Raw genomic sequence first — 27,653 nt, 5'->3', positions numbered from 1 at the left:
GTTGGCTATGACGCGTCCACGGCAGGGACGTAACCGAGTATGAGGCGCGTGGCCGGCTCAGCTCTCGGAGGCGGCCCCCTGGACGGTCCTCCCTCTCCTTCTCCTTCCCCGCGCCGCCGTCCTGAGCGGGGGCCGGGGACAACCACGTCGGGCGGGACCATCCCTGTGTCCGCCGGGACGGTGGGCAGCACCTGCACCGCCCAGGGGCCGGTGCCCAGCTCAGCGGGAGGCGGCGCCCCCCACCGCCTGCCCTCACAGCTAGCCTGGCCCCGGGAGCCTCCCGGGAGCCTCCCAGGGGAGTGGAGCGCGGGCCAAGCCCCTCATCAGGACGGCAGCTGAGATCTGATGTCTGGGGACTTGGCCAGCAGGGGGGTGTCCCGCAGGCTCCACACGGTCCTGGTGTCGGCCTGGGTTTCCTGGTGTCGGGCTTTGCGGGGGTGCGGGGGGAAGCGGGCAAGAGCTCACCGAATCAAATGCCAGGCTCGCCAGGAAACACCCTCACAGATGCACAGAAATGCAGGTGACACACAGAAGTAACCACCGCGGACACGGCGCCCGCCCGCCGGGACGGATGGAGGGCCGGGCTGAGGAGGCCTGCCTTGGCCCTCCCTCCAGAGCCTGGCCTGGACCCGCCCGGCCACCGAGCCAGGGCACAGCTCGGGACCCCAAGATGCTGTGGCCGCTGTCTCCCCTCCAAGGTGACTCATTTGATAAAGGACAGACCTTTCAGGCCCATTAAGCACTTTCAATAAAAACTGGGCCCTGGCTGGAAATCCCCCTCAAAATCCCCTACAGGGCTCCGGAGACCAACTTCCTCCACCAGAGGCAGCTGAGGGCTGTGACGCCCGCACCACCTGCCCCTCTCCGCTCTGGCCGAGGCCCCGAGCGCCACCCTGCCTGCCCTGCGGGAGCAGCTGGGCAGGTGGGGAAGCCAGTCTGGGCGCCACCCCCCTCCCCCCACAGGCTGCTGGAGGGACTGCATCCCCACAGAAGCCCTTCCACATCCCCTCCGGCCCTTCTGGCCTCGGCCCTCACCGCCCCCACCCCACTGAGGGGCACTCTGGGCACTCAGGCTCCCGTGGCCAGCGCTTCGGCTCTTGTCTGGGCTGGGAGGCAAAAGGGAGCGTGTGTGCCAGGACTGACGGACGAGGTGGGGGCAATCCTGAGGCTAACTCACCCTCCAGGGCCCCACGACCCACCCCCACCTGCACGTCCCTCCTCTGGGAATCCCTGGACACCCGGGTCAGGTTGTCTCTGGAGAAGGAGTCTCGGACAGCCAGCTGGGGGCCCCGGGGGCACGGTGTCTGGCCTGGGGAGCGCCAGCGCCTTCCCAGCCCTGCGTCCTGGGCCGTGCCGCGGTGGCTAGGGCGAGGCCCCTGGAGGCTGTCAGAGGGGCCCGGACGGCCGCCTCCCGTGGCCCCCAGAGCAAGCTCACCTTCCACCTCGCATTGACTTAGAAAACAACAAAGATGGTCTTATGGGCTGAGTTACGTCCCCCTAAGATCCATGCCGAATACGACTGTGGAGACGAGGCCTTTACAGAGGGGATCGAGTTGAAGTGAGGTCACTGGGGTGGCCCCGAACCCACATGACTGTGCCCGTGTGAGGAGGGGACATGACACAGACATGCACGGAGGCACGGCCGGGTGAGGACACGGGACAGGACAGCCTCTACCAGAGAGAGGCGTCCAGGGCTGGGAGAAGTGTCTGCTCAGAAGCCCGAGGACACGAACACAGGTTCCTAGTTTCCCCCAAAACGTGTCTTCTCCCCAGTAAGCTAATGGTGTCCTCCCGAGCCAGGAGGAACGGGTCCCTCCCTGGTGGAGAGTCTGAGTGCTCCTGTGGGACCCCAGGTCATGTGCACGGAGTCCTTGGTGGACACAGAGACTTCTGGAGACATGTCCCACAGAACTTCCTGTTTTGGGCCAGCCCAGAAGTACCATGAGACACTTAAGGAGAAATATTTCAGTACTTCTGCTATCTGACCTCAGCCAAAACCAGGAAGTGCAGGGAAGCGTGGAAAGGAGGCAGAAGACGCTGAAGAGAACATCCAGAAAACACACTGACGTTTGTGTTCTCTAAAGACGGTTCCAGGTATTTTTCTCTCGCCGTACTCCCTGCAGAACGCCCTTTTCTTTTGGACTCAAGAGCTAAGACCACATCCAGGGGCGCACGCGCAGACCAGGAGGGAGGCCAGGGGCCGACGGCTAGCTCGGGGGGCGGCCTCCAGAGGGGAAGTTACAGAGAGAGATCAGAGCAGTCAGGGGCACTGTGACGGCCCCTCGGCCCCACATTCTCAGAGGCAGAGGCGTGGGGCTGGGCCTGTGCCTTCGAGGAGCTTCAGGGGGTCCTGGGAGACGCTGCACAGAGACAAGACCCATGAGGTTGAGAGGCGGACGTCCTCTCGGGCAGCCCAGCCAGCGTGACCTTCAGCCAGAGTCACAGGGAACCAGACTTACCACAGGCCCCGACCAACAAGACGCAGGAGGGCCTGGAAGCCATGGTCGGGGGGGAGGTGCAGAGAGAGCATCTGGGGTCCCCCCAGTGGCCCTCCTTGGGGCTGCGGGGCCTCTGGAGGGACCCTCGCTTTGCACCTCAGTTCCTCGCTTACAAACGACATCCTAGCGCCTACCGTAAAGGACTGAACGTGTCCTCCCCAGATTCACGCTGGCATATTCTAACCTCCAGTACCTGGGGATGTGACCCTATTTGGCATCAGGGTCTCTGCAGATGTGAGCCTGTTGAAACAAGGTCACTGGGCTGGGCCTGCTCCACGGACTGGCGTCCCTCTACAACACGGCGGTGTGCACGCAGGCACAGGGGAGCACGTCTCGTTGAGGATTCGGGCAGCGATGGACGGAGGCCTCTACAGGCCGAGCAACCGCCGAGCCGTCAGCAAACGCCAGCAGCTAAGACAGCACGGGACACTCTCCCTCGCGGCCTCAGGAGGAAGCCAGCCTCCCGATCCGTGACCTTGGACTCGTGGCCTCGACTATGGGAGTCTGCTGTGTGGTCGGTGGTGGCACCACGGCGATGTTCCGGGTCCACAGGGACAGGTGAGATAAAATACGGATGGTACCTGGACTGTGGGGCCATGCCCTGGAGACCCATGGTGACCTAATCGATGGGGCCCCAAAACTAGAAGGTTCTGGGAAGCCTAAGGAATGGGGGGCAAATGTGAGCAGAGCCCTGAGGCTGACCACTGAGTAGAACCCAGGGGTGTGCCTGCTGGGCCTGAGGGCCGAGAGGAGACCCTCTGCAGTCCCTCACGGCAAACCCCAAAGCCTCCCTGGCCAGGGTTTCGGTGCGAATGTGCCAGTCTCGTCTGCGAAGCCTCACGCAGGTGTGACCTCACTTGGCCCTCAGAACGGCCCGAGGGAAGGGTGCCGGCAGCTCCTGAGGACACTTCTGCGGCGGCCTGTGGACAGGGCGGGCAGGCCACCCCCGGGCGCCACTGACCCCTGCGCCCCACAAATCGCAGACGCTCCAGGGCAGCACCCAAGCCCCTTGGGGTCGCGGCAGTCGGGACCCTTCCGGCTTCCTGCTGGGCACATCTGGTCCCCTGGGTTCCGCCCCTCCGGCTGGAGAGGTGGGGGTCCCCGGAGCCGCCCAAAGCTTTTCCCAGCAAGGCAGAGGTGGGGCAGGAGACCCGGCCCCCTGTTGCCAGAGCAGCAGGCGGTGCACCCTGTGGTCAGAAGCGGCACCCACCCAGCCCGTTCCTCTCCCTTGCTGCTCCCCACACGGCTCACAGCGCCGGGCCACTGGCCCGCGGCCCCACCCGACCGCTCGGGGGTCGTTTTTCTGTGGCTGAGGTGGTTTCCGAACAGGAAACTCACACTGCAAGATACTCAATAAACACAGTCACCGCTGACGCAGCGCCTGCAGGCTGGCGCCTCCCTGATGCCATCCCAGAGGCACATTCACGCGCGCATCCCGCAGGCCTGCACGCGTATGTGACACACCCGTGTGCCCACACACGTGTATGTGCCAACATATGCCACACGCTACCACACACACCTCCGTGTGTACAAGCACACGTACCTACACGTGCACACACCTACATGTGCGCACACGCCTACGCACGCAAATACCCACACGCGCACACACCTAAACGTGCACACACGCCCACCCAGACGCACATACCTACACACATACCTACCCATGCGCACACACACGTGTACACACCTACATGTGCACACACACCTACTTGTGCACACACACCTACAAACGTACACACACCTACACGTGAGCACACGCACACACACACATACATACACAAGCGTACGTAACTACACTCGCGCACACACCTACACGTGTGTACATATCTACACATGTCCACATACCTACACACATATACACACCTACACGCACGCACATACCCACATGCACACACACACCTACACACGTGTACACACCTACACACGTGTACACACCTACACACACGTACACGCCTATACATGCATACACACGCGTACATAACTACACTCCTGCACACACCTACACGTGTGCACATACCTACACTCATGCACATACCTACACATGATTACACATACCTACGTAGGCACCTATGAGCACACATACCTACACATGCATACGCACCAACATGTACGCGCGATCACACACACCTATACGTATGCCTCTGAGCACACATACCAGCCCACGTGCACACACAGCAACATATACACACAACTGCACATACCTGCATATACACACAGGTGCACACATACCACCGTATGCATACAGCCACACTCACCCCAAGCTCCCGTGAGCCCCGTGGGCAGGTGTTCTCACTGCCCCTCTATGGTCATGACAGTCTTCGGAATCTGCTTGAGCGGGAACCAGGATCCAGGCCCTCCTGGCCAAAGGCTGCCCCCGGCACAGGAGACGCCCTGGGCCCCAGGCAGTGCTGGTGGTGGTCAAGGGGCACGTGCTCTCAGCACAGACCGGCACGGACCGGCGGCACCAGTGGATGATGGAGCGCGTCTGAATTCCTCCAGAGCTCCAGCCTTTGCCAAGTCTACTCCGTCATCAGAGATGGGGACCTGTCGGCCTCTCAGACATCCAAAGCAACACACCTGTGGCTCCTGAAGCAGCTCCCCAGAGGTCGTACATACACTCGGGGAGCACAGGTTCAGGACCTGAGGTCACATGTGCACTCAGGGAGCACGGGTTCAGCCCCAGAGGTCACGCGGGTACTCAGGGAGCAGGGGTTCAGGACCTGAGGTCACATGTGCACTTAGGGAGCACAGGTTCAGGACCCGACTGGAGCCCCACGGCCACCTGGGGGAGCTGGGCCTGTCTCTTTGGGGATGTCTGTTATAGAAAGCCCCTGTTCACACGTGGGCGAACCCTGAGCACACAAACACCTAGAGTGTCCCCCTCCCCCCACTAAAAGCTCTGTTTCTCTCCTGGATGGACAATGCTTTCCGATTTTCACAACACCCGGGACCCCTGAAGCCCCTCGCAAAGAGCTCGCCACAGCCCCCGCAGCCCTGGCACCAGGGGCGGACGCACCAGGGGAGGCTCAGAGGTGAGTCCGGCCAGGCTTCCTGAAGGTGTCTCTGCTGGCCCAGAGGTCCCCACAGCACTGCCACTCCTAAGGACCCCTCTCCTGACCCCTACTGTCCACCCAGGATCTAGCTCAGGGACCATGTATGGCAGCCACTCAGCACAGAAGTGAATGAGGGACACGCAGGGTCACAGCCGGGGCTCTGGGTCACTTGTGTGTCCAGCACAGCTCATGGGCGGGGGCAGCAGAACCACTGAGAAATGACCTACGAGGCCAAGAGCGGCTCCCTGGGGAGCCCTGTAGACAAGGCCCGGCAAGAAACCCCCACGACCGCCTCACACCCACTAGGATGGCAGTTATCTGGAAGGGACAAGTGTGGGCAAGGGTGTGCAGAGGAGAACCGTTCGCAGCCGGCGGCAACGCAAAACGGGGCAGCCGCTGCACGCAACAGCACGAGGTTCCTCAAAACATAAACACAGATGCCACCTCTGGCATCTCCCGAAAAGAACCGAAGTCAGGCACTTGGTGCCCATATAGCCGTGCTCACGGGACCATCACGCACAAAGCCTAAAGGGGGAGGTGCCGGAGAGAATTCAGACCCATAGTAGTAGGCTGGGGGCTGGGGAGGGGAGAGGAGCTAGTGCTCTATGGGGACAGAGTCCCCGCTCGGGAAGACGGAGATGGGTTCTGGCCACAGACGGGGATGACGGGTGCACGCCACAAACTTAATGCCACTGAAGTTTAGAATGGCTGAGATGCTAAACTTTACGTTATGCGCATTTTATCACAAGAAGAAAAGAAGAACAACAACGATTAAAAACAAAGGAAAGGGGCACCTGGGTGGCTCAGTCAGTTGAGCCTCCGACTTCGGCTCAGGTCATGATCTCACGGTTCGTGAGTTCGAGCCCCGCGTCGGGCTCTGTGCTGACGGCTCAGAGCCTGGAGCCTGTTTCGGATTCTGCGTCTCCCTCTCTCTCTCTGACCCTCCCCGGTTCATGCTCTGTCTCTCTCTGTCTCAAAAGTAAATAAACGTTAAAAAAAAAAAAAAATTAAAAATGAACAAACAAAGAAACAAAGGAAAGCCTGACAAGACAGCAGCCTGGCCAGGAACCGTGGCAGGGTGACTCCAGCGCCACGGCGCCCTGACGCCAGCCAAGGACTCACCCCGCGGCACTCTCACCTGGCAGCTCCCCCGCGCTCCCTCCTCCTGATCCTCAGAGCCCAAGCCTGTGGGGGTGGGGGTGGGGGGGGTGGGGGAGTAGCACATGGCACAGCAGGGGGCCAGGCCCCAGGGCAGGTAGGACGGTCTCAAGTTACAGACGGCCAGTCCCACCGTGGACTGCCAAGGCATGGGCCTCCCTGCACCCCAGCCACGGGCGGGCGGGCTGTGACCCGGCCATCCACCCACTTCCTTGTTTCTGCCGCCTGCCCGGATGCGGTGGCTGGGAGATCTGCTGACTCTCCAGACCCCAACCCCTGCTGTCCGACCTGAGCAGTCGTGCAAGCCCTGGGGTACAGAATTTACCTGTCGAGCCCACAGGTACCGATTCAGGGCACACCTCACACCAGGCCCTATGCGGGGGCCTCTGCCCCCCTATGAACAAGAATAGCCCCGTCCACCCCCTGGGGCTCAGCCAGAGGCACAGACCCCTGGATCGGGGGATGGAACAGGTCCCCAGCCCGGCCTGGGCCCGGGCCTATCAGTCACCTCTTCTGAGTAACAAACTACCCTGAAGCCTCGTGACTTACTTAAAACATCATTTTATCTGTTCGTGGTTGTGTGAGTCCACAATCTGGGCCGGTCGGCCCCAGACTGCAAGTGTGTCCGCGGGCATTTGCTCACCAGTGCAGCTGCCAGACTCGGGCACCCCAGCTCGCCACCCGGAGCAGGGCCTCTGGGGCTCCCACTCCCCGCCCCTAGGGAGCACTCGGCCTTGGACTCTGTGCGGCCAGCGCCTCCCACCCGCCCAGGCCGGCACAGCTGTGGCACCGCCCTCCCGCCGCGCACGCCCACTCCTTTCTCACACTCCTTTCTGACACGGGGGAAGCACTTCCAGATCCAACAAGAGCCAGTGAGAACGTCCAAAGCCACACAACCTTCCTGCTTCTGTGCATCAGAGAGGAGACACTGCAGCATCTGCTGGGCTAGAGCCAGGGCCGCCTTTCCAGAACAGTCTGTGCTGCCGGGAGCAGTGCCTAGGGGCTCAGCCTTGCCCTCAGCGTAGAGCATGTTAAAGGCGGCAGGCCACAAATCTCTAACTAGGCCTGTCATATTCAGACTGCAGGAGATCAAGAAAGTCTTGAAAAGAAGCCAGAGAAGAAAAAAACACCTTACCGACCAAGGAGCAAAGAACGACCTCCTGTGTCTCCCCAGATACCACGTGACGGGAAGACAGTGCAGTGAATATTTAAAAGGGTTGAGAGATAAAGCCCACCAGCTTAGATGTCTACACCCTGGGAAATCATCTTTCTCAGACAAAAACTGAGGGGATCTGTTGCCAGTAGACCTGCCTTGCAAGAAACGTTAAAATCTCCTTAAAGGAACATAAGTCACTGAAGGAAAAGTTACAAGTTGTATTTCTCTTTTCCTTACTTGATCTAACAGCAGTTCGTTCATAGTAACAGCAAGGAGGGTAGTCGCGGTGACTGAGGAGTATGTATGTGAAATGAACGACGGCACTGTGCGAGGCACGGGAGGGAGGAGCGGGATGGTCGCGTTACCATAAGGGGCCCCTGTACCTGGCGGCAGGCAGCGTTATCCGAAAGGGGATCAGGATTAGCTGTAAATGTACGGCAAGCTGCAGGGCAACCACCGAAAAAGGTAAAAGAGAAGTAACCTGAGATGCTAAGAAAGGAGAGGAAATGGAACCATATCACCTGCTCAGTTAAAACCATGAAAGGCAGAAAGAGAGTGCAGGACAAAAACAGGACAAAGACCAAGGGCGACAGAGAAACAAGGATGGCAGGCAGTAACCCAACTCCACCAGTTACCTCTGTGAATGTCCAGGGTCCAAGTGCACCAACAGAAAGACAGAGATCGTCAGGGGATCAAAAGACACAGCTCGACCATCGGCAGTCTACAAGAAACCTACTCTAAATACAGAAACACATTGAGGTTAAAAGTAAATGGATGAAGAAACACATACCATGTAAATGCTAACCACAAGCGGAAGTAGCTTCATTGATCTCAGACACAGCATTTTAGAACCGAGGGAGTTAGCAGGAATAAAGAAGGGTATTACATCATGACAACACAGTCAATCCTCCAAGAGGACATAACAACCCTTACCATAAATGTGCCTGATAACAGGGTGTCAAACTACACGTGGCAAAAACAGACAGATTGCAAGGAGAAATTATGAACCCACTGTTACAGCTGGAGGCTTCAAAAGGCCTGTCTCAGAAAAGGGCAGATCCAGCAGGCAGGAAATCTGTAAGGACACAGTCGAACTCAACGCCACCATCCATCAGCTGGACACTGGGCACATCTGTGACCGCTTCCTCCAACAGCAGCAGGAAACACTTTCCTCTCAGGCTCACCGGACCACTCACCAAGACAGACCACGTTCTGGGCCATAAATACATCTCAACAAATCTACAAGAATGGAAACCATACAATGTCTGCTCTCAGACCACAGTGGAATGCAACCAGAAATCAGTAACTGAAAGACAACTGAAATTCCCAAATACTTGGAGACTGGACAACACACTTGTAAATAACACAGGGATCAAACAAGTCTCAAGAGAAAGTTAAAAATACTTCACACTAAACGACAATCTGAACTTATCAAAATATGTGGGATGCACCAAAAGCAGAGCTCAGAAGGAAATTTATAGCATCGGATGCATATGCTAGAAAATAAAAAAAGATCTGAGATGAACAATCAGAACTTCCACCTTAGAAAATCTGAAAAGGAAAAGCATATTGTAAATCCAAAACAAACAAAGATGTAATAAAAATTAGAGCAGAAATCAATGAAACGGCAGGGTGCCTCGGGGTTCAGTCGGTTAAGCATCCGACTTCGGCTCAGGTCATGATCTCGCAGTTCGGGGGTTCGAGCCCCGCGTGGGGCTCTGTGCTGACAGCTCGGAGCCCGGAGCCTGCTTCGGATTCTGTGTCTCCCTCCCTCTCTGCCCCTCCCCTCCTTGCGCACACTCTCTCTCTCAAAACTAAAATATTTAAAAAAAAGAAGAAGAAAGTTGAAACACTGGTACTACCCAACTCCAAAAATTCCTATAAAGCCGCCATCATCAAGACAATGTGGTGCTGGTACCAGCACAGCTAAACAGACCAACGGAACAGAACAGAGAGCCCAGAAATAGATCCACGCAAAAACAACCGAACTCGGACAAAGGCGCAAAAACAATATAGTGGGAGAACTGTCTATTCTACAGAGGGTGCACGAACAACTGACTATTCACATGCAAAAAACCAAATCTTCACAAAAATGAACTCAAAATGGGTCACAGGCATAAATGTGCAAGGCCAAACTATAAAACTCCTAGAACATGACATCAGAGAAAGCGTGGTCGGCCCAGACGGTGAAGCCTTCTTAGGTCAACACTGAAGGTACAATCCGTGAAGGACATAACTGATAAACTAAAACTCATTCACAGTAAAAACAAGCACATTGCCAAAGAGCCCGCCAAGTGTGAGAACACAAGCCACCAACTGAGGAGACTTTGACAAAGCGCTAATATCCACAGGACTTTTTTTTTTTTTTTTTAATGTTTTTTTAATTTACTTGTGAGACAGAGAGAGACAGAGCACGAGCAGGGGCGGGGTAGAGAGAGAGGGAGACACAGAATCCGAAGCAGGCTCCAGGCTCCGAGCTGTCAGCACAGAGCCCGACGCGGGGCTCGAACTCACGAGCTGTGAGATCATGACCCGAGCCGAAGTCAGATGCTTAACCGACTGAGCCACCCAGGCGCCCGCCCCCACAGGACTTTTTAAATTCAACAAAATGAACAACAGATTTTAAAATGGCCAAAAGAGGGGCGCCTGGGTGGCGCAGTCGGTTAGGCGTCCGACTTCAGCCAGGTCACGATCTCGCGGTCCGTGAGTTCGAGCCCCGCGTCAGGCTCTGGGCTGATGGCTCGGAGCCTGGAGCCTGTTTCCGATTCTGTGTCTCCCTCTCTCTCTGCCCCTCCCCCGTTCATGCTCTGTCTCTCTCTGTCCCAAAAATAAATAAAAAACGTTGAAAAAAAAAAAAAAATTTAAAATGGCCAAAAGACCTGAAGAGACACCTCACCAGAGAAGACATACAGACGTCACACGTCATCAGGGAAACGAAAATGAAAACGACAACGACGTCACCGTGCACCCGTGAGAACGGCCACAACCCGGAACCCCGACAACACGGATCGCTAGCGGGGACGCGGAACAGAAGGAACGCTCCCTCACTGCTGGCGGGAAAGCAGAGAGGGGCAGCCGCCGCGGACGAAGGTTTGCCGGTTTCTTACAAAACTGAACACGCTCTGACCATACGACCCAGCGGTCGTGCTCCTTGAGGTCTACCCAGAGGAGGTGAACGTTCACGTCCACACGACAACCCGCAGGCGGATGTTTACGGCAGCTTTATTCATAACTGCCAGACCTTGGAAGCAACCAAGGTGCCCTTCGGGAGGTGATGGGCAAACACACGGGTGCGTCCAGATGATGGGATGGTATTCGGCGCTAAGAAGGAGCGGCCGTCACGCCACGAAGACACGGAGGGTCAGCAGGTGCATCTCACTAAGTGACAGCAGCCAATCTGAAAAGGCTGCATCCTGTACGATTCTATCTGTACGACGCCCTGGAAAAGGCGGGACCATGGAGACAACAGCAAGGTCAGGGGTTGCCAGGGGCTGAGCAGGGAGGGATAAATAGAGCACAGAAAACCGTCAGCGCCAACTACCCTGTAAGACACCGCAGCGGGAGCTGCGTGACATTACACATTTGTCCAAACCCACGGAATGCGCACCACTGAGAGTGGGTCTGACGTAAACCGTGGGCGACGATGACGTGTCAGTGCAGGTTCGCGTAAGAGGCACCACCCAGTGGGAGACAGTGATAATGGGGGGGGGGGGTCTATGCATATCTGAGAGCAGCAGGTGTAAGGGAGCCCTTGTCAATTTTGCTGTGAACCTAAAACTGCTCTAGAAAACAGTCAGTACCGAGCAAACAGTGCTACCAAGGGAAGCCTTGCAGAAGAAATGCAGGAAAAGCAGGTGTCGCTCAGAGGTGGGGAGGGGTGAGGAAGGGGGCCCTGGAGCTGGGCTGAGGGCGGGCATCCACCGATACATTCAGGCCGAGCCTACCCTCCTTGGGGCTCCCGGTACACGTATGAGGCTGGTGTCTTCCTTCCCGGAACCCCTGGCCCATGCAGAGGGCAGATGAGAAAACTGTAACGCGTAGATACAGAGCACGAGCTCACAACAGCGGGCCAGGGGGTGTGGGACGCCTTCTGGGGGCTGATGTTAAAGCAAGGAGCCGAGGGGCCAGGGGCGCTGGGCTTTCTGGGTGGAGGGGACAGGACAGGTGAAGAGAGGCCCCGCGGGGGCAGGGCCCAAGCCACGGGCATCCTCCTCAGCCTGTCCTCTGTGTCAAGGGGCATCTGGGCACCGGAACCGCCCTGTCGCGGACACCAGCCACGTCACCCGTACCCTCTGCCGCCCCACGCCGGTGCCGCCCTTGAATTAACTCTCTGGCCGTAGGTTCCGGGGTTCCATCTGGAACGTTGTTCACACACGGCCAGCCACCTCGCATTCACCTGTCCCCCCACCCCTGGAACAGTGCCTGCCACGCAGGAGGCACTCGTTCATCGTCAATGAAGAGATGGCCGCACCCCCTTGGTTCCGGTCCGCTGGGCCACTCTCCGGGCTTTCCCGACGCTTGGGGTTTACTTCCAGAGCACGGGCTCCAACGCGGGTCCTTCCGCCTGACCTTTCAGCGTGGGGCAATCCGGGCCCCCACCCACGGCTGCCGCAAGGATTAAGTGAGCGGGTGTGAGTGCCGCCGGGCTCTGGCACGTGGAAGCCACACACGCTGGCGGTCACCGCATGCATCGCGGCGGCGGGATTTTAGGAGGAAAGGCGCGCGTGTCCTTCTGAACTGGGAGAGCAGATACTTCGTCTCTTTGAAAAGGGACAGGATGGACGGCGACGGCCAGCACGCAGAACTGTGCGAACGCTACGCCATCACACAAGCACTTCCGTGGGGACCGTCCCTCACGTTCTCCCCACCCCCTCTAGGGCCCCTCCGGGGAAGCACAGTGAGAGGAGGTGACAGCCAGCCAGCCTGCCACTTCCTGAGCACGGGCTCTGGGTCCCGCACCACCTGACGTCACCCGAGCCCCGTGGGGAGACCCCCGAGCGGGCGGAGGCGGGAGGGGGCTCCAGGCGGTGCCAGCGGCGACCCCTGCACAGGGCCCAGCTCCCGGGGGCGCCGTGGCCATGTGGGGACTGCTCCCGGGCCACCGTGCACGGCCCACAGAGCAGGTGAATTCGTAAACGCGGCCTCCAGACAGACCACTGACATACGGGTGGAGAGAGACAACAGGGAGCGGGAAGACGCCTTCCTGACCTGGGGAGCGAAGTTCAAGACAACCCCACACACCGGGGAGGGCGGGGACGGGCCTGCACAAGCACTGGGAGGGGCTGCTCGTCACGGCCCCTTGAGGAAGAAAAGGGAGTAGACACGTGCAGCCCACGTACCCACGGAGGACGTGTAACCAGAACGCACGAGTAGCTCCAATGAGAAACCTAAACACGTGCTTCACCAAACCAGATCGTCAGAAGGCCGAGAAATAGACAAAAGGCGATGGGCCTCAGCGGACGTCAAGGAGACACCAGAAAAAACCAAGGGCCACGCCATCCATGCCCACCGGGTGGCGGGGAGGACACAGAGGAGGCCGGCCAGGCCCCAGCGCCACATGGACCCTCCCCACTAAAGCCAAGCTCGAAACATCCCTGCAACCCGGCGGCCTCACCCCTGGATGTGGCAACAGCCGGGGCCGCGACACGCGCCAAACACCGACAAGGACATTCGTGAAGGCAGCGCTCGGGCGACATGGGAAAGCCCCACTGGAGAAGCCCATTTGGGAACATTTCCACAGGGAAAAGCCTGTACACAGAGCCAAGACGTGCACCATCCCTGGTGGCGGGCGGGGGGGGGGGGGGGTGTGTGGCAGGGACGGGTCCTCTGGTTCCACAGCTGTGTTCGCCTTGTGATAACTCCGTGAGCCACACGCTGGTGATCCAGCCCCCCCCCCCCCCCCCCCACGTGCACAGGTGTACAGGGAACAAGTGTTTCCACAGACAAGTTTCTTTTTTTTTTTTTTTCAACATTTTTTATTTATTTTTGGGACAGAGAGAGACAGAGCATGAACGGGGGAGGGGCAGAGAGAGAGGGAGACACAGAATCGGAAACAGGCTCCAGGCTCCGAGCCATCAGCCCAGAGCCTGACGCGGGGCTCGAACTCACGGACCGCGAGATCGTGACCTGGCTGAAGTCGGACGCTTAACCGACTGCGCCACCCAGGCGCCCTCCACAGACAAGTTTCTTAAGAGAGAGGTGGTCGTCTGTGACCTGACCCCTGACGGGCCCCGGGACAGCACACAGGGCAAGGACCATCCCGGCCAGCGAGGCTGGTGCCGGTGGATGTGCCAAGGGGGCTCCTGCTTCAGCGGGGGAAGGTCAGGCCGCAGAGAACGGAGCGCCCACGGAGGAAGGGCCGGAAACGTCGGGGCCGGCTGGCACAGACACCAGGCGAGCGGGGGGACCGGGGAGCACGCGATCAGGCATTACTGCCCTGTCCACAGGCCCTGCTCTCCGTGCTCCCCTCCAAGCCCGGAAAACCACAAGGCTCACTGTCACTTACCTCTCACGGCAGCAGAGGGTGCTGAAGGGTGGCGTGGGGGGCCTGTGCCTCGGTGCCCCGTTCCCAGGCCAGCACCCACACAGTTTGGCGTCGGCTGCACCACACTCAACGGCCCGCTATGCCGACCCCCGCAGCTTTCTCAAAAGCAAATGAGGCACAGACGGACGCAATGGCAGCTGCGTGCGGGGACACCCTCCCGGGGGTCACGGGAGGCGGACAGAAGGAGGGATGTGCCACAGGGGGTGGAGCCTGCCCTGCACCCAGATGCCGCCCTCGACGTTTCTCCCCAAAACAGAAGCACACTCACGACAGACACCGGCTGGTGCGGCTACAAGACGCTTTATTGCCCCTGCTCTGTACATCCGACACCGGCTGTTTGTTGCTCGTGGCCTGGGACCAACCCGACGGTCTCCGCCCAGCAGGCCGACCACACAGACCGGCTGCCACACCCTCCCCCCCTCTCTGGAAAGCTAGAACCCTGGTTTGGGCTCCCGCGTGCCAGCTTCAGGAGGCCCAACACGCGGCCGTCCCAGCGTCCATTTGGGAAAGCAAACTCCCCCGGCCTCAAATGAAGCCCCCGTGTCATTTTTGAACGCATTACTCCAAGTTACAGAGTTCTCAATCACCAAGAAGTTCAGTGACGTGGTTTCCTAATTACCAGACCCACAAACTTAAAAATTCTCCCCCCCCAGACACCAAGGACCCTACAGCCGGCCAAACCTAAGATTGTGGGATGTTGTGCCCCAATTCTTCTCCTGAAAGAGCAGGTCCCATTTTAATCTCTGTCACAGGAGGATGTCAGCCACCCCCGCGCCCGCAGGCACCAAGCAGGTACCAGCCGCAGGCTCAGTGCGGGCCCTGCCTGCCTCCACCAAGCGGAAGGAACGCCGTCCGCCGACCCCAGCCAAGGATTCCTCTTCAGACAAAAAGCACCCATAGATGCAAGCAGAGAATCGAATTCCTGCCACACGGCAGGCAGCACGGGAAGCCAGGCCACTAGCTCCACCTGGTGGAGGAGGCGGGGCTCACGGCGCTGTCACTTCCCACAGAGTTCTAGCACCTTCTTCACCATGACCCCGATCCCGTCGTGGATGTGGTGGAGCGCCGTCTCGCACATGAAGGCCGGGGTCGTGACCACCTTGTTCTTCTGGTCCACGTGAGCTTCGTGCACGGAAGTTACGGAAAACAGTCACCCGGCAAGGACACACGGGTGGCGGGCGTGAAGCGCCACCCTGACCCCCGCCCCCGCCCACCCCCAGAGTGTGCTCCGCCGCCCTTCTCGATGGAGCTCCAAACGGGGGATCCTTCCTGCCGCAGTCCCCGCGGCCAGGGTCCACGTCCCATGCCACTCACACCCCGTAACCAGAGCACACGCGTCCCGACCTCAGTGAGCCCAGCGCTGGTTTCCTCGGACCCCTCACGGTGGCAGGCCCCACGGGACCCAGGCCCGCCCGCAGACCTGGGCTGCGCACACAGGAGCGCCGGCCCCACAGCAACCTCGTCTGAGAAACCGGAACAGAGAGCCGCTGCGAGCGTCCGCCACAAGAGGCCAGTCCGACCCGGGACCCTCCCCCGACACAAGCCGAGCTCTCGCCCTGGTCGGGCAGACGCCAAGCGCTGATGGGACTGGCCCTGCCCCCTCCCTATAAGGTGCCCTCCCGGACCTACTGCAAAGGCCCCGGGCCAGCTCCACCCACACAGCTGCTGGGTGGGCCGGCCGCTCTGCGCAGGAGGGAGGTGGGCACTTAACCGAAACTGTCTGTAAGCCAAACAGCCCTCCAAGGAGAGAAAAGCACCTTCGAGACAGACACCCAGGGTCACGGTGTTGTCTCCAGCACCTTCCGGGACACCGTGCTGCTCTGTTCCTTGGGTCTGGGTCCAGGTGTGGACCTGGGTCGTGGTCGGCCCTGGCCTGAGGCTCTGTGTGCACAGTGCTCGGGCACCCGCAGGAGGATCAGGGACCAATGAGGCCACCGGGCTGGCTCCTGTCCACACCACCAGGGAACTTCCACCAAAGCCAGGAAACCCCCCGGTACTGCTCCCATCCACGGGCAGCCTCCACCCCACCGTGGGGCGCAAGCTCACTCCCCTCACTGGCAGGCAGCTCCCAGCCTCCCACCCAGAAAGCCATCCCCGTCGAGCCTGAGGCCGACCGCTCGCCTGATCAGGTGGCCCTTTGTGCCTGGGGTGTGCCGAACCCAGCCCGCATCCACCAGGCCGACTTGGAAACACGGCCAGGGAGGTACACGTGCCGGCATCGGACCCTACACGTGTCACGCATGTGCTCGCAGGTGCCCCCGGCAGTGCAGCTCCCGGTTCAAGAGCCAGAGGAGGGGTCCCCGGAGCCACCGCCACCGCCACCCTGGCTGCCAGAAAGGATATGGTCACCCCCTTCACACAGTGCTTGGCGCCCAGGGCTTTGATGGCCTCTGCGGTCCCCGCGTAGGGCCACTTGCCGCCTTCCTCCTGCTCGTGGCCCACGGTGACCTCGACGCCACGGAGCACTTTGGCTGCGAGAACGGGAGCGATGCAGCACAAGCTGAAGAGTGAAGGACAGGGTCAGCTCGGGACCACACGAGTGGACGCCAGGCCAGGGGGCGCAGCAAGGCACGCAAACCTCCCTGACCTTGAGGATGAGTGCCAACACTAGCCAGAGGGCCTGGCAGCTGAGAGGTGGAAGCCGGGCCGCCTGGGGCGGCCGTGGCCAACGGGGGCGAGGGGTGTCGCAGGTGACACGAGCTTCCGCTCAGTCCCCTACGGGCCGCGGTCAGGAGGCACTCCCGACCAGTCGCTCCCGAGCACGGTGGTTCAGCCACACCAGACCTCTAGGCACCAGACATCACACCGGCGCCCTGCCCGTGTCAGCGCGCCCTCAGGGGGCACACGGGCCATCCACCATAGCGGCTATGGGCCGGGCCGCCCCAGCGTGTGGCTGTCGGGGACTGCCCTCCCCTCACCCGGGGTCCACAACCCTTCCAGCCGCCGCCCAGACCTCTCTGGGCCACCGTGTTCCCACATAGGCCTCTCCTCTGCCTCATCTTCCACAGCACCCAGCTGGTTCTCCTGCGCGGCCTTGAAAGGCCCCACGTAGGAGGTATCATAACAAGCCACGAAAAAGTGTCATCAAAACAAACTTACACAGTGCTTCAAACCCCACAGCTAACGCGCCTACTTAGAAACCCCGGACAGAAATTTCCCCCAGCCACCAAGTTGACACAGTCCCTGGACCTAGTGTCTCCAGAGTGTCTTGTGTCGTGAGCCTGCACAGACACCCGGCGGCATCGGCCCTCAAGTGGGGCCGTCTGTGTGGCCGGCCGTGCTGGTCTTGGGCTGTGGACACCGAAGCAAGCCAAAGCCACATGCTCCAGACAGAGGCCCCTGCTGGGACCGTTACTGCACAGAGGTCAGAGGACATACACACAGGCGGCTGAGCCACCGGGACCCCTTGCTTCCACCTGTGCTCATGACAAGCAGGGCACTAGGGTCCCCCTTAGCGCTCGGCCCACAGAAGTGGGTGCCGCTCCAGTGACAGCATTCTGGGAGAGAGAGGCGTGGAGCATGGCCGTCACCTGCTGTCTGTCTCTTCCAAGCAGGCCCGGGACTGAGAAGGCACCGTGCGAGCAGACATGCTCCCGACCTGCAGACCCGAGGCCGGCCCTGTTCGTGAGGAGGGGGCTCCCCGCAGAGTGACTGGGCGGGGACTGTCCTTGCCAGGCGCTATATCCCATCCAGGTGGGAGGGTTCTAACACAGCCCTGTTCACACAGATGTCAGAGGGGATCTGGAGTGCTCCCGTCTATACCACAATGAGCTGTCTTCACTGCATCTCTCACCGCAGAGCTCCCGAGGGAGTCTCTCCAACCAGCAGACCCGAAGCCGCGCACTCTGCACGCTCCGGCGCACTGACACGGACAAACACCGACCTTCGTCAGAGCAGGGGCCAGGCGTCCGTGGAAGCCGAGTCTCAGGGGCTCAGATCTGGCAACGGGGGGGGGGGCACCATCGTGCTCCTGGTGGCAGGTGTGGCCGGCCTCACCACCTGCCAGGACCCAGGAACTCGGACCTCGACAAGAGCAAGGTCCGGTGAGTTTGGGTGTGCAGACAAGTGTGAAAGACCCAAGCACGCAATGAGCGTGCAGGCCCAGAGGAAGGTGCTGGGGAACGGTGCTCGTGTGTGACTGGCTCCAGCCTGCCCGGAGCGAGGACAGGAGGCAGAGGTCAGGAGAGGAGAATGAGCACTGGAAAAGGCTGGCGGTCAGGGAAGGACTGACTGGGGAACCTCCTAGAAGCTCTCTTTCCTGTGAAGTCACCAAGTGATACTGACCTAAGCACACAACTACAGAATTTTCCGAGCTGGAAGGTGCCTAGGACGCCCTGTGAACCCCTCAGCGAAAACAGGCTTTCAGGACGGTGCAGCCCTGCACTCCCCACCCCTACGTACCCGATAGGCTTGCCAGCCTCGTGGAACTCCTTCAGGACGCGCTCCACGTCTTTGTGGACTCTGCAGTCTTTTCCGTCCACGGCGAAGGTGCTCCTAGCACGAGAAGAGGCCTCTCACAGTTTGGTGTCCACCAGCCTGGGGCGCCTCCAACCCTACCCCGCAGACGTTATGTGTGGCTCTGCTCCCTCCCCAGCACCCGCGACAAGCAGTTCACATGTGTGTCGTGTGTTTTGTACAATTACACGTACGTGTTTTTTTCTAACTTTATGTCAGAAAGAAGCAAAAATGGCAGCGGAGGAGGGCAGCAGATGCCACAGCGAACCGAAGGTGACAGGTGCGCAGGCCGTGGACCTAAAGCCAGCAGGCCCCCCACTGACTAGGCGAGAAGCGCAGGTGAGATGACACACGGCTTCTGTCACTGCAGCGATGACCGCGGAGGCGTCCGGCGTGGCCCCCCTCCGACAGCTGGCGGGTGTGCACCCACACTGCTCTGGGAGGCAACTGGTCACACCCACCGAATCCCAAAGGACACGCTCCCCGCCACGAGCCCCGTCTCTGGGCTGTCCGCTCTGCACACGCGGCTCCTCCGTCCTGGGAGGTCCACGGCAGCGTCACAGCCCCGGGACCGGACAACGGTGGGCGCAAGGGAGGCGTGCCACCTGAGGGGCTGCTGCATCCTTGGGGTGCGTGCATGTCCAAATGCAGCCAACTTTACTTTTTTTTTTTTTTTAAGGTTTTTATTTATTTTTGAGACAGAGAGAGACAGAGCGTGAGCAGGGGAGGGGCAGAGAGAGAGGGAGACACAGAATCCGAAGCAGGCTCCAGGCTCCGAGCTGTCTGCACAGAGCCCGACGCGGGGCTCGAACTCACGGACTACGAGATCGTGACCTGAGCTGAAGTCGGACGGTCAACCGACTGAGCCACCCGGGCGCCCCACTTTTTTTTTTTTTTTAATTTTTTTTTAACATTTGTTTATTTTTGAGAGACAAGCGGAGCATGAGCAGGGGAGGGGGAGAGAGAGAGATACAGAATCTGAAGCAGGCTCCAGGCTCTGAGCTGTTTGTCAGCACAGAGCCCGACGCGGGGCTCGAACTCATGAACTGCGAGACCACAACCTGAGCCGAAGTCGGACGCTCAACCGACTGAGCCACCCAGACGCCCCTCAACTTTACTCTTTAAACACGTGTCAACTGTACCTCCAAACAGCTTTCAAGACAAAAGGGGAACTGGAAACACGGGTGTCCGTCAGAGCTGGGTCGTCTACCCAAAGGGATCTGTGTGTGTGGCTGTGAGGTGGTTAGAGGGCCACCGACAAGCCACCCCGTTGGCGGAAAACACAAAGTACAAACCACTGAGCTTAAGACACCTCCACCTCATTAGTTTAACATGACCACGCGTATGAACCTCTGGCGGAGGAAACACGGCCGGGCAGGAGCCTGAGGCCCCACAGGAGAGGAACCCAGTTCCCGCTGTGAACTCGCATCTCCAGCGAACTAGCCTTCCGCGTGCACACTGCACAACCAACAACCACAGCAGCCGCGGCCTCGGAGACCAAGGACACGGGAGCCTGCCTGACTTCCAGAAAGGTTGGGAACAACGGGCAAGCGACCATAAGCCACAGCTTCCCCCAGGGAAGTGGGTTCAGACAACAGCACCGACCCAAGGCCACTGCTTCCTTGAGCGCACAGACACGGGCGCACAGACACGGACCCACCGACAGCCCGGCGCGCCTTGTGTCTGTTCGTAGTTAACCGAGCGTGGGTGGTCACTTGTGCCGGGGACACAGCCCCGACAGACCCCCAAAGTGCCCTCATCCTCAGGGAGGAGCTAAGGGTCACAGATAAGGCTCGTCCTCCCGACGAAAAAACCTTGGTCTGGCAGGAGAGGAAGTCCAGCCAGCAACTCAGGCCGTCCTCTGCCACCTACTGCCGAGAGGGGTGTGAAGGTGGCAGTCGCCTGAAAGGCTGGTTTTTGGAAGACAAAGTGGACAGGAGCGGGAGGCACTGCCACGAGGGGCTGGGAACGCAGGGCTGGGTGTGGACGAAAGCCGTTCAGATGTCTGCAGGCAGAGGGGGGCCGCCAGGGGTCAGCGTACGCATCAGGGAACCTGACGTCTGGCTGCGGGGCACCCACAGAGGCAGCCAGGGAGCTGCTGCACCGCGGCGGGGGGGCGGGGGGGGCACTGGCCAGCCAAGCCAACAGGGCGAGGGAGGCAGTGAGCACGAGGACCCAAGGCACCTGCCCGCCCTCCCCCCCCTCCGGCTTCCCACCCACGACGGTTGTGGCAGAGCCGCCTCGGAACGGATGTGCTGGATGGCAAGGCCAGTGCGCAGAGAGCTTCCGGGACGCGCACAGAAAGAGGATCTCAAACCCACAGGACGTCAGGCCAGGGCGAGCCCTCCCGGCTGCAGATCTAGTTACCAGGGTGACAACCAGAGAGCAAAACCTTTCCACTTGGGACCGGCATCTGAACGGCCCACCGGAACGGCCGCTTCACACGGACTCGGAGACCGGCACGGCACAGGGTTGGATCAGAGAAAGCCCCAACGCCCCCCCACCTCCCCACCCCCGCAGCAGCAGCCCAGGAGCATTCTGGGAGAAGTGACAGGAAAAAGCACGTCTGGCTAACTGCTGACCTAAGCCCCAGGCTACGCCGGTTCCCTGTCACAGACCAGCTCCGCGCAGCCCTTTGGAACCTGAGCTCCCCCACGGCTGCCCGCGTCCCCACCCTGTCTCCGTCCCCGGCTTCGCTACAGGTGAAAAGCGAACACCCCAGAGACCCCACACGCACAGGTTTTTGGCGGCTCCGAAGCCTCCGGGGAAGATGGCAGCATCGTGATCGGCCGCGCTGAGCCGGGCCAGGTCGGCGATCTTGCCGCGGGCGATCCTTGCAGACTCCGTCAGAACGTTCCTGGGAAAGAACACAAAAGAGGCCTGAAGCAAACTTTAGCCTGCAGACTACAAAACGGGGCGGGGGTGGGGGGGGTGGGGGGTGGGGGCGGGGGGGAACACTACCGCAGGACAAGAAAACATGCACTCGGGCCAGGGAAGTGCACCAGCACTTGCACTCAAGGTCGGGACCTAGAGAAGGCGACGCGGCCATCTGGAGCATCTGGAGTGCTCAGAACCGGGCACGGATGAAAGACAGGACAGAGCAGGGGAAGGCCAAGGTGCCGCACAGGTAAGCGAAGGAAACCAGGCTCAGCCACAGTAGGCGCCGTGCCGTGCTCCCCCAGGCCTTGCAGCCAGGACCAGTGTCCCATGCGGAAAAGGAAGGGGGGGGGGGGGGGGCGGCTGACACCAGCTCCCAGGAGAAAGAGCGCCCCCTGTGTGAAGCCAGCGGGCAAGTGTGGCCGTCCCTGCACTGGAGCAAGACTGGAGGAGAAGGAAGGCTCTGAGAGCACAAAGACCGCACAGGCCTCAGTGACAGAAACACCGTTTCGAACCAGATCAGAGATCTGGGGCCCAAACAGGTGAACACGGCACGAGACCCAGCTGGGAGGCACAGCCTTGACCAAAACAAAGGTGGGGGGATGACTCTTGATCTCAGAGTCGTGAATTCAAGCCCCACCTAGGGTATAAATAGTACAAAAAAAAAAAAAAAAAAAAAAAAAAGTAGAAGTGGGTCAAAACAAAGACAGGAGGAACTTAGCCGGAATTTTCTATCCTTTCCGTGTTTTGGTAGGCATTAAAAGATAACAACAGCATGACCACAGGACAGCCTGAGGACGGGGGCTCTGAATGACTGAGTTCAGAACTCAGAGCACAGGCAGGGTCCCCGCCAGGACAAAGCCACCCAGCATGCCGGCTCTCAGGGAGTTTGTACCAGGCCCGTGCCCACATTCCAGGACGGAGGAGCAGGATCACACCTGGTCTCGCTCTCAGAAGGCTGCCCCTTGGAGTGGTCAATCACGTGCATCTGAGGGACGTCAGGAGCAAAGATCTGGACCTCAGCCCCGCCACGACTCAAGTGAACCAGTACCCTGCATGGAAGAAAATCACACAGAACTGCAACATGCCCAACCCAACTTTACCTCTTAGCGTGTTTCTACAAGCAGGGTTTTTGCAGAGCGCCCTGCAGAAGTCTCTCGTGCACCTTAATATCCTACTTGCTTTACAAAAAGTTATAGTTAGCCTGCCGATGACCCAAACGGCCACAATCCAGATTCGCTGTCCCTGAACTAGCCTGCAGAGCCCAGCTAGTCCCCAAGCTCCCTTTACAAACCGGGGTGCAGGGACAGGTGATTCGACTGGTGTCCCAGCCTGGACCCCAGGTTGCTTCAGGGCGGTCTTCCTCCCACAGGCCAATCAACGCAGCCCTCAAGGGTTTGAGGGGGGCTTCCGGTCACAACACTCGCTCTCTCCCGCCTCTCCCATGATAGTCACAGGGCTGGGAGAGAGATACGCAGGTCTCCCTGAGGGCTGCTGTGTGCCAGGCACAAGTCCAAATCTGTCCCAGACACGGAGCTCTCACTGTCCCCCTTTCAGAGGAGGAGACATGAGGTGGGTGACCCGGCAGAACCACCCTGGGACTCAGGCTCTCGTCCTTGTAACCTGCAGGGCTCTCCACACAGGGCTCCCTGCCCACACCCCGGAGGTTTCACGCAGTCCGCTTGCTTTCTCGTGCCCCTGCTCCGAGCCCCGCTCTGGAAGCTCTCCTGGCCCTCTGCCGCCTGCCAGCTCTGCCCACTCCAAAGACCACTCCATGTCCAGTGCCCACACCCGCACACGCAGGCAGGTGCCGGATGGGGAGGGGCCTCAGGCTCCTCTGGGTACGCGTGGGCCCTGCACTTGGGAGGCAGAGGTTCCCCAACCAAGACCTAACTCTCCCTGCCCACCGACTCCAGATCTGACATCTACCAGTCCTGCTCACAGAAGCCTTTAATAAAAAGCCACACACTACTAACATCTGACAGGTTACATCAAAAACACTGTCCACAGCTGACCTGGCTGCCTCGTGCCTCACAGCCTTCTTTTAAAAACTTTTTAATGTTTATTTATTTCTTGAGATACACACAAACCGTGAGCAGGGGAGGGGCAGAGAGAGGGAGACACAGAATCGGAAGCAGGCTCCAGGCTCCGAGCTGTCAGCACAGAGCCAGACGTAGGGCTCAAACCCACGAACCGTGAGGACATAACCTGAGCTGAAGTCAGACGCTTAACCGACTGAGCCACCCAGGCGTTCATCGCCCTAGAGTCATGATGATGCAATCTGACCTCAAAGTTAACCATGGGTGGGGCGCCTGGGTGGCTCAGTCGGCTAAGTGTCCGACTTTAGCTCAGGTCATGATCTCGCAGTCTGTGAGTTCGAGCCCCGCATCAGGCTCTGTGCTGACAGCTCAGAGCCTGGAGCCTGTTTCAGATTCTGTGTGTGTCTCTCTCTCTCTCTGACCCTCCCCCATTCATACTCAGTCTCTCTCTGTCTCAAAAATAAATAAACGGTAAAAAAAAATTTTTTTTTAAATAAAAATAAAAGTTAACCATGGGTGTTAAACACGAGTTGTATTACATGGTTGTCCCTGAGCGACAACGCTACAGCAGGTGGCACTTAGAGAACTTATCTCTGGCTCCCGCTTTGTGCCTCCCCATGCCTGGTGGCTGCCTGGTGGCTCGTTTCCTCTGCCTTTCTAATCAAACATTTCTCCAAATGGCTCAGGAAAAGGCAGAGGGTCCTTCAGGGCTTACGCTGAGGCCTCGTGGAGCTCAGTCCCGTCGTAGACTCCGCATCCAGACAGCACCTGCGGGACAGCGCGGGGGGGTGGGGGGGGTGTCAAGGGGGACTCCACCTGGAGGCAGCCGGCCAGGGGGAGGGGCGTGAAGAAGGGACTTGCATAGAGAGAGGTAGGGGGCGGGCCTCGGTGGGGTGGCGGTGAGGACCATAAGAACCACCGCGGGCAGAGGTGAAGGAGGGCTGGGGGACGGCCCGGGGGGTGGGGGTGCTGGGAGGGGGTGGGGGTGAGGAGGGCCCGACCTTGGGAGGGGGGAGGGGAGGGGCTAAGGGGGGCGGGCCTCGGGGGGGACGGGTGAGGAGGGCCCGACCTCGGGGGTGGGGGGTGAGGAGGGCCCGACCCCGGGCGGAACTGGATGGGAAGCGGCCGTGACCTCTGGCGGTAGCCCCGCCCCATGCCCGCCCGCCGAAGTCCGCTTACCAGCGCGACCCTGGCCCGGGGCCGCGGCGCGGAGCTGTGTAGGGCCGCGCGCGGGGCGGGTGCATGGAGCGGCGCGAACGCGGAGGCCGCCGCCAGCCGGGGCGCCACCAGAGCCCTGACCGCCGCCATGACTGCGCGGGGACAGTGGGTCGCAGGGGCCAGCGACCGCGGAGGCCTGAGCGCAACGAGCGTGCCTCGCGCCTGCGCACAATGCGCCCGCCCCGGCCCAGACTCCCGTGAGCGCGCAGGTGGGCGGGGCCGCGCCTGCGCACCGCCCGCCCGCCCCGGCCCCTCTCCCGCGAGTGCGCCGGTTGTCGTCTGCGTGAGTCGACGCAGTAGCGTGTCCCGCCGCCCGGGGAGCTGCTGCTGCCCTGGGCTCGGGGTCCCGGACCCCAGGGCGGGAAGCACCCCTCTACCCAGCTGGGGCGGGCTGTGGCACCCGGGTCGGGCGCGGCTCGCGGCCGATAGAGAGTCAGACTCCAGACTTCGTTATTGTCCGCACTCCTGGGAGCAGCTCCTTGATGGCGAATAACCCACGTTCACATTTCAAGTCGTCTTTTCGTGGTGTTTGACTCGGGATCCGGATGGGAGCCCCCTCGGGGCTCCGCCTTCCGCATTTCCTGCAAGTTGAGCTTGGTTGGAAAGGCTCCCCGGGTCGGTTTGGGGCGAGGACAGCCACGGGGATGTCTGTTTTCTGCTGCAGGCGCGCGCTGCCTCGGATGCACAGTGTCTCCATGCATTAAATCCTTGCTGAGTGGGGATAGCAGGACTCTTTCAGGTACTAGCTGGAATTCTCCCGTTAAAAATACCTAATTGTTATCCTGGATTCAGTCCACGTGAGCCGCCTGGATAAGTTATTATACTTTCCCTTACTCTATTATTTTGCAAACTAACAGGTGTCCAAGAGTTTATGTGTAATATATATATATATATTATATACACATGTATAAAACGTTTATTCATTTTTGAGAGACAACGTGTGAGTGGGGGAGGGGCAGAGAGAGCAAGAGAGACGGAGACAGAATCTGAAGCAGACTCCAGGCTTAGAGTCGCCAGCACAGAGCCTGACGCGGGGCTCGAACCCACGAACAGAGAGATCATGACCTGAGGTGAAGTTGGACTTAATCCACTGAGCCACCCAGGTGCCCCCAAGATAATTTAAGTGGGTCACTTTTGGAAGCCACTGGAGGACTGCAGACATATTGTGCATTTCAACCCAAAGCTGCCACTGTCATTGATGTTTAAATTTTTCCATTTTTTAAGACTTAGGGTAAATCTCTGCATAGAGATCTTCCTGGGAAACTACAATAACAAATTCAGGATATTCTAAAAGAACCAAAGATGAGCTTGGAACAATCACTGCCTTTATTCCTGAACCTTCAGCCGTGACCCCTCCGTTTCTACAGATGGACCCAATTTCTTCTGGTCCCAAGAGAGCTATTCTCAATCCTTTCCCTGCAGCTGGGAACTCTCCCATGGGGATTCTGGCTTCTACACGGCTCCTGGGGGACCAGCGGGTGGGTGCGTTCATTTCTCCCCTCAGTGTCCCCTCCAGAACATGAGCTGATAAGAGCGACAGTCACGGGGATGATGCTAACATGCACTATGTCTCCATTTTGGGGAAGGGAGGGCTACAATGCAGATTCTGACTCAGTAGGGCTGGGAGCTGAGAGACGCCTCCCTGCTGAGCGTGTAGGAGGCCGGCCACATCTCCAGGCCCTGCAGGGCCCCCACCTCCCACTCCTCTGTCCTCTCCAGGGTCTGCTCGGCTACACTTTGTCAAACATAACGCTGCCGGTTATTTTACAGGCAAAAATGGGTTTGTTGGAGACAGGAGCCCTACCACCAAGCTGAAACTACAGTCAAACCACGGGGCGGTCCAGTGAAGGCTCATTTATAAAGTTGGGGCCGGGGGGGGGGGGGGCGTGTTGTAAACAGTCCATTGGAGTAAACTGGGAGTTGGAAGTGTAGTGGATTCCCATTAGCTGGGCCGTTGCCGGGGCGGGAGGAAAGTCTCTCCTGGCTGGGGTCTGCAGTGGACCAGTAGCCATGGGGCTGAGAGCCTCTGCTGCTGGCCTCCCAACTGCACTCTAAACCAGTTCCCACTATCAATGTTCGTAACTTCAACGTGCACATGTGAAACTTAGCAAGAAAGCAGAGGTGCGTTGGAAAGACTGGCTGCTTTTCCAGCCTCCATGAGCGCGGGGAGAATTGTGGACACAAACACCCGGTGACACCTGTACATGGGCCCTCAAGGGTTACAGGGCCCCCAGGCGCTTGCCCCACCCGCACCCGACCCTGTAGGCCTCCAGGCAGCCTCAGGGAAGAGCTGCACCCAGGTCGGCCCAGTTTCCTGACCCTGGTGGCCCTTGCTACTGAGCCCCTGGGACAGGCCCCCAGCTGGGGAGAAGCTGGTTCTGTGCCCTGCTCGGCGAGGCTTTCAGGGGCCTTCCACAGAAGAGCATCTCGTGTCACCCCCTGCGCCTGCGTGAGCTCCCCAAGGGAGCTGTCCGGTCTCAGCTCTGGGGCTGCTAGCGTCCCTCCAAGGTCAGTGCACAGACCCCCGGGGCAGGCGGCCCAGGCTGGGGGCCGCGAGGGTGATCCCACTGCCCTGCTCCTCCACGCCCCCTGCACAAGGAGGCCAACAGACAGGGGACCCTATCCCCCTGCACGACCCAGGATATGTTATAAACA

The 27,653-nt window shown here is 59.7% G+C and overlaps 2 protein-coding genes across 4 annotated transcripts; one reads left to right on the top strand and one right to left on the bottom strand.

The window, feature by feature from the left end:
- Positions 1 to 289: 289 nt before the first annotated feature.
- LOC131512941 (uncharacterized) lies at positions 290 to 5,392 on the top strand. Of its 2 annotated transcripts, XR_009262395.1 has the most exons (3): positions 290 to 2,094; positions 2,720 to 3,056; positions 4,998 to 5,126. XR_009262395.1 is itself a non-coding variant. In XM_058732177.1 (2 exons), exons 1-2 carry the CDS (start codon positions 2,501 to 2,503, stop codon positions 5,390 to 5,392), a joined length of 951 nt encoding a protein of 316 aa, XP_058588160.1. In that variant the 5' UTR covers positions 290 to 2,500. The 2 variants fall into 2 exon arrangements, 1 of the variants encoding a protein (XP_058588160.1); XM_058732177.1 differs by having other exon boundaries at positions 290 to 3,056; positions 4,998 to 5,392.
- Positions 5,393 to 14,690: 9,298 nt separating this feature from the next.
- On the bottom strand, positions 14,691 to 25,185 carry GATD3 (glutamine amidotransferase class 1 domain containing 3). Of its 2 annotated transcripts, XM_058732175.1 has the most exons (7): positions 24,960 to 25,176; positions 24,496 to 24,548; positions 22,680 to 22,793; positions 21,602 to 21,721; positions 18,811 to 18,903; positions 16,753 to 16,909; positions 14,691 to 15,535 (listed from the first exon to the last, which is right to left on the bottom strand). In XM_058732175.1, the coding sequence occupies exons 1-7, from the start codon at positions 25,086 to 25,088 to the stop codon at positions 15,407 to 15,409; spliced, it is 795 nt and encodes a 264-aa protein (XP_058588158.1). In that variant the 5' UTR covers positions 25,089 to 25,176; the 3' UTR covers positions 14,691 to 15,406. The 2 variants fall into 2 exon arrangements, with proteins under 2 accessions (XP_058588158.1, XP_058588157.1); XM_058732174.1 differs by having other exon boundaries at positions 14,691 to 16,909; positions 24,960 to 25,185.
- Positions 25,186 to 27,653: the final 2,468 nt, after the last annotated feature.

The sequence above is a fragment of the Neofelis nebulosa genome, chromosome 5, assembly GCF_028018385.1.
Source record: "Neofelis nebulosa isolate mNeoNeb1 chromosome 5, mNeoNeb1.pri, whole genome shotgun sequence".
NCBI classification, from domain to species: Eukaryota; Metazoa; Chordata; class Mammalia; order Carnivora; family Felidae; genus Neofelis; species Neofelis nebulosa.
The sequence above is the reverse complement of the archived record's forward strand: the minus strand, read 5'-3'. Positions and strand labels throughout refer to the sequence as shown.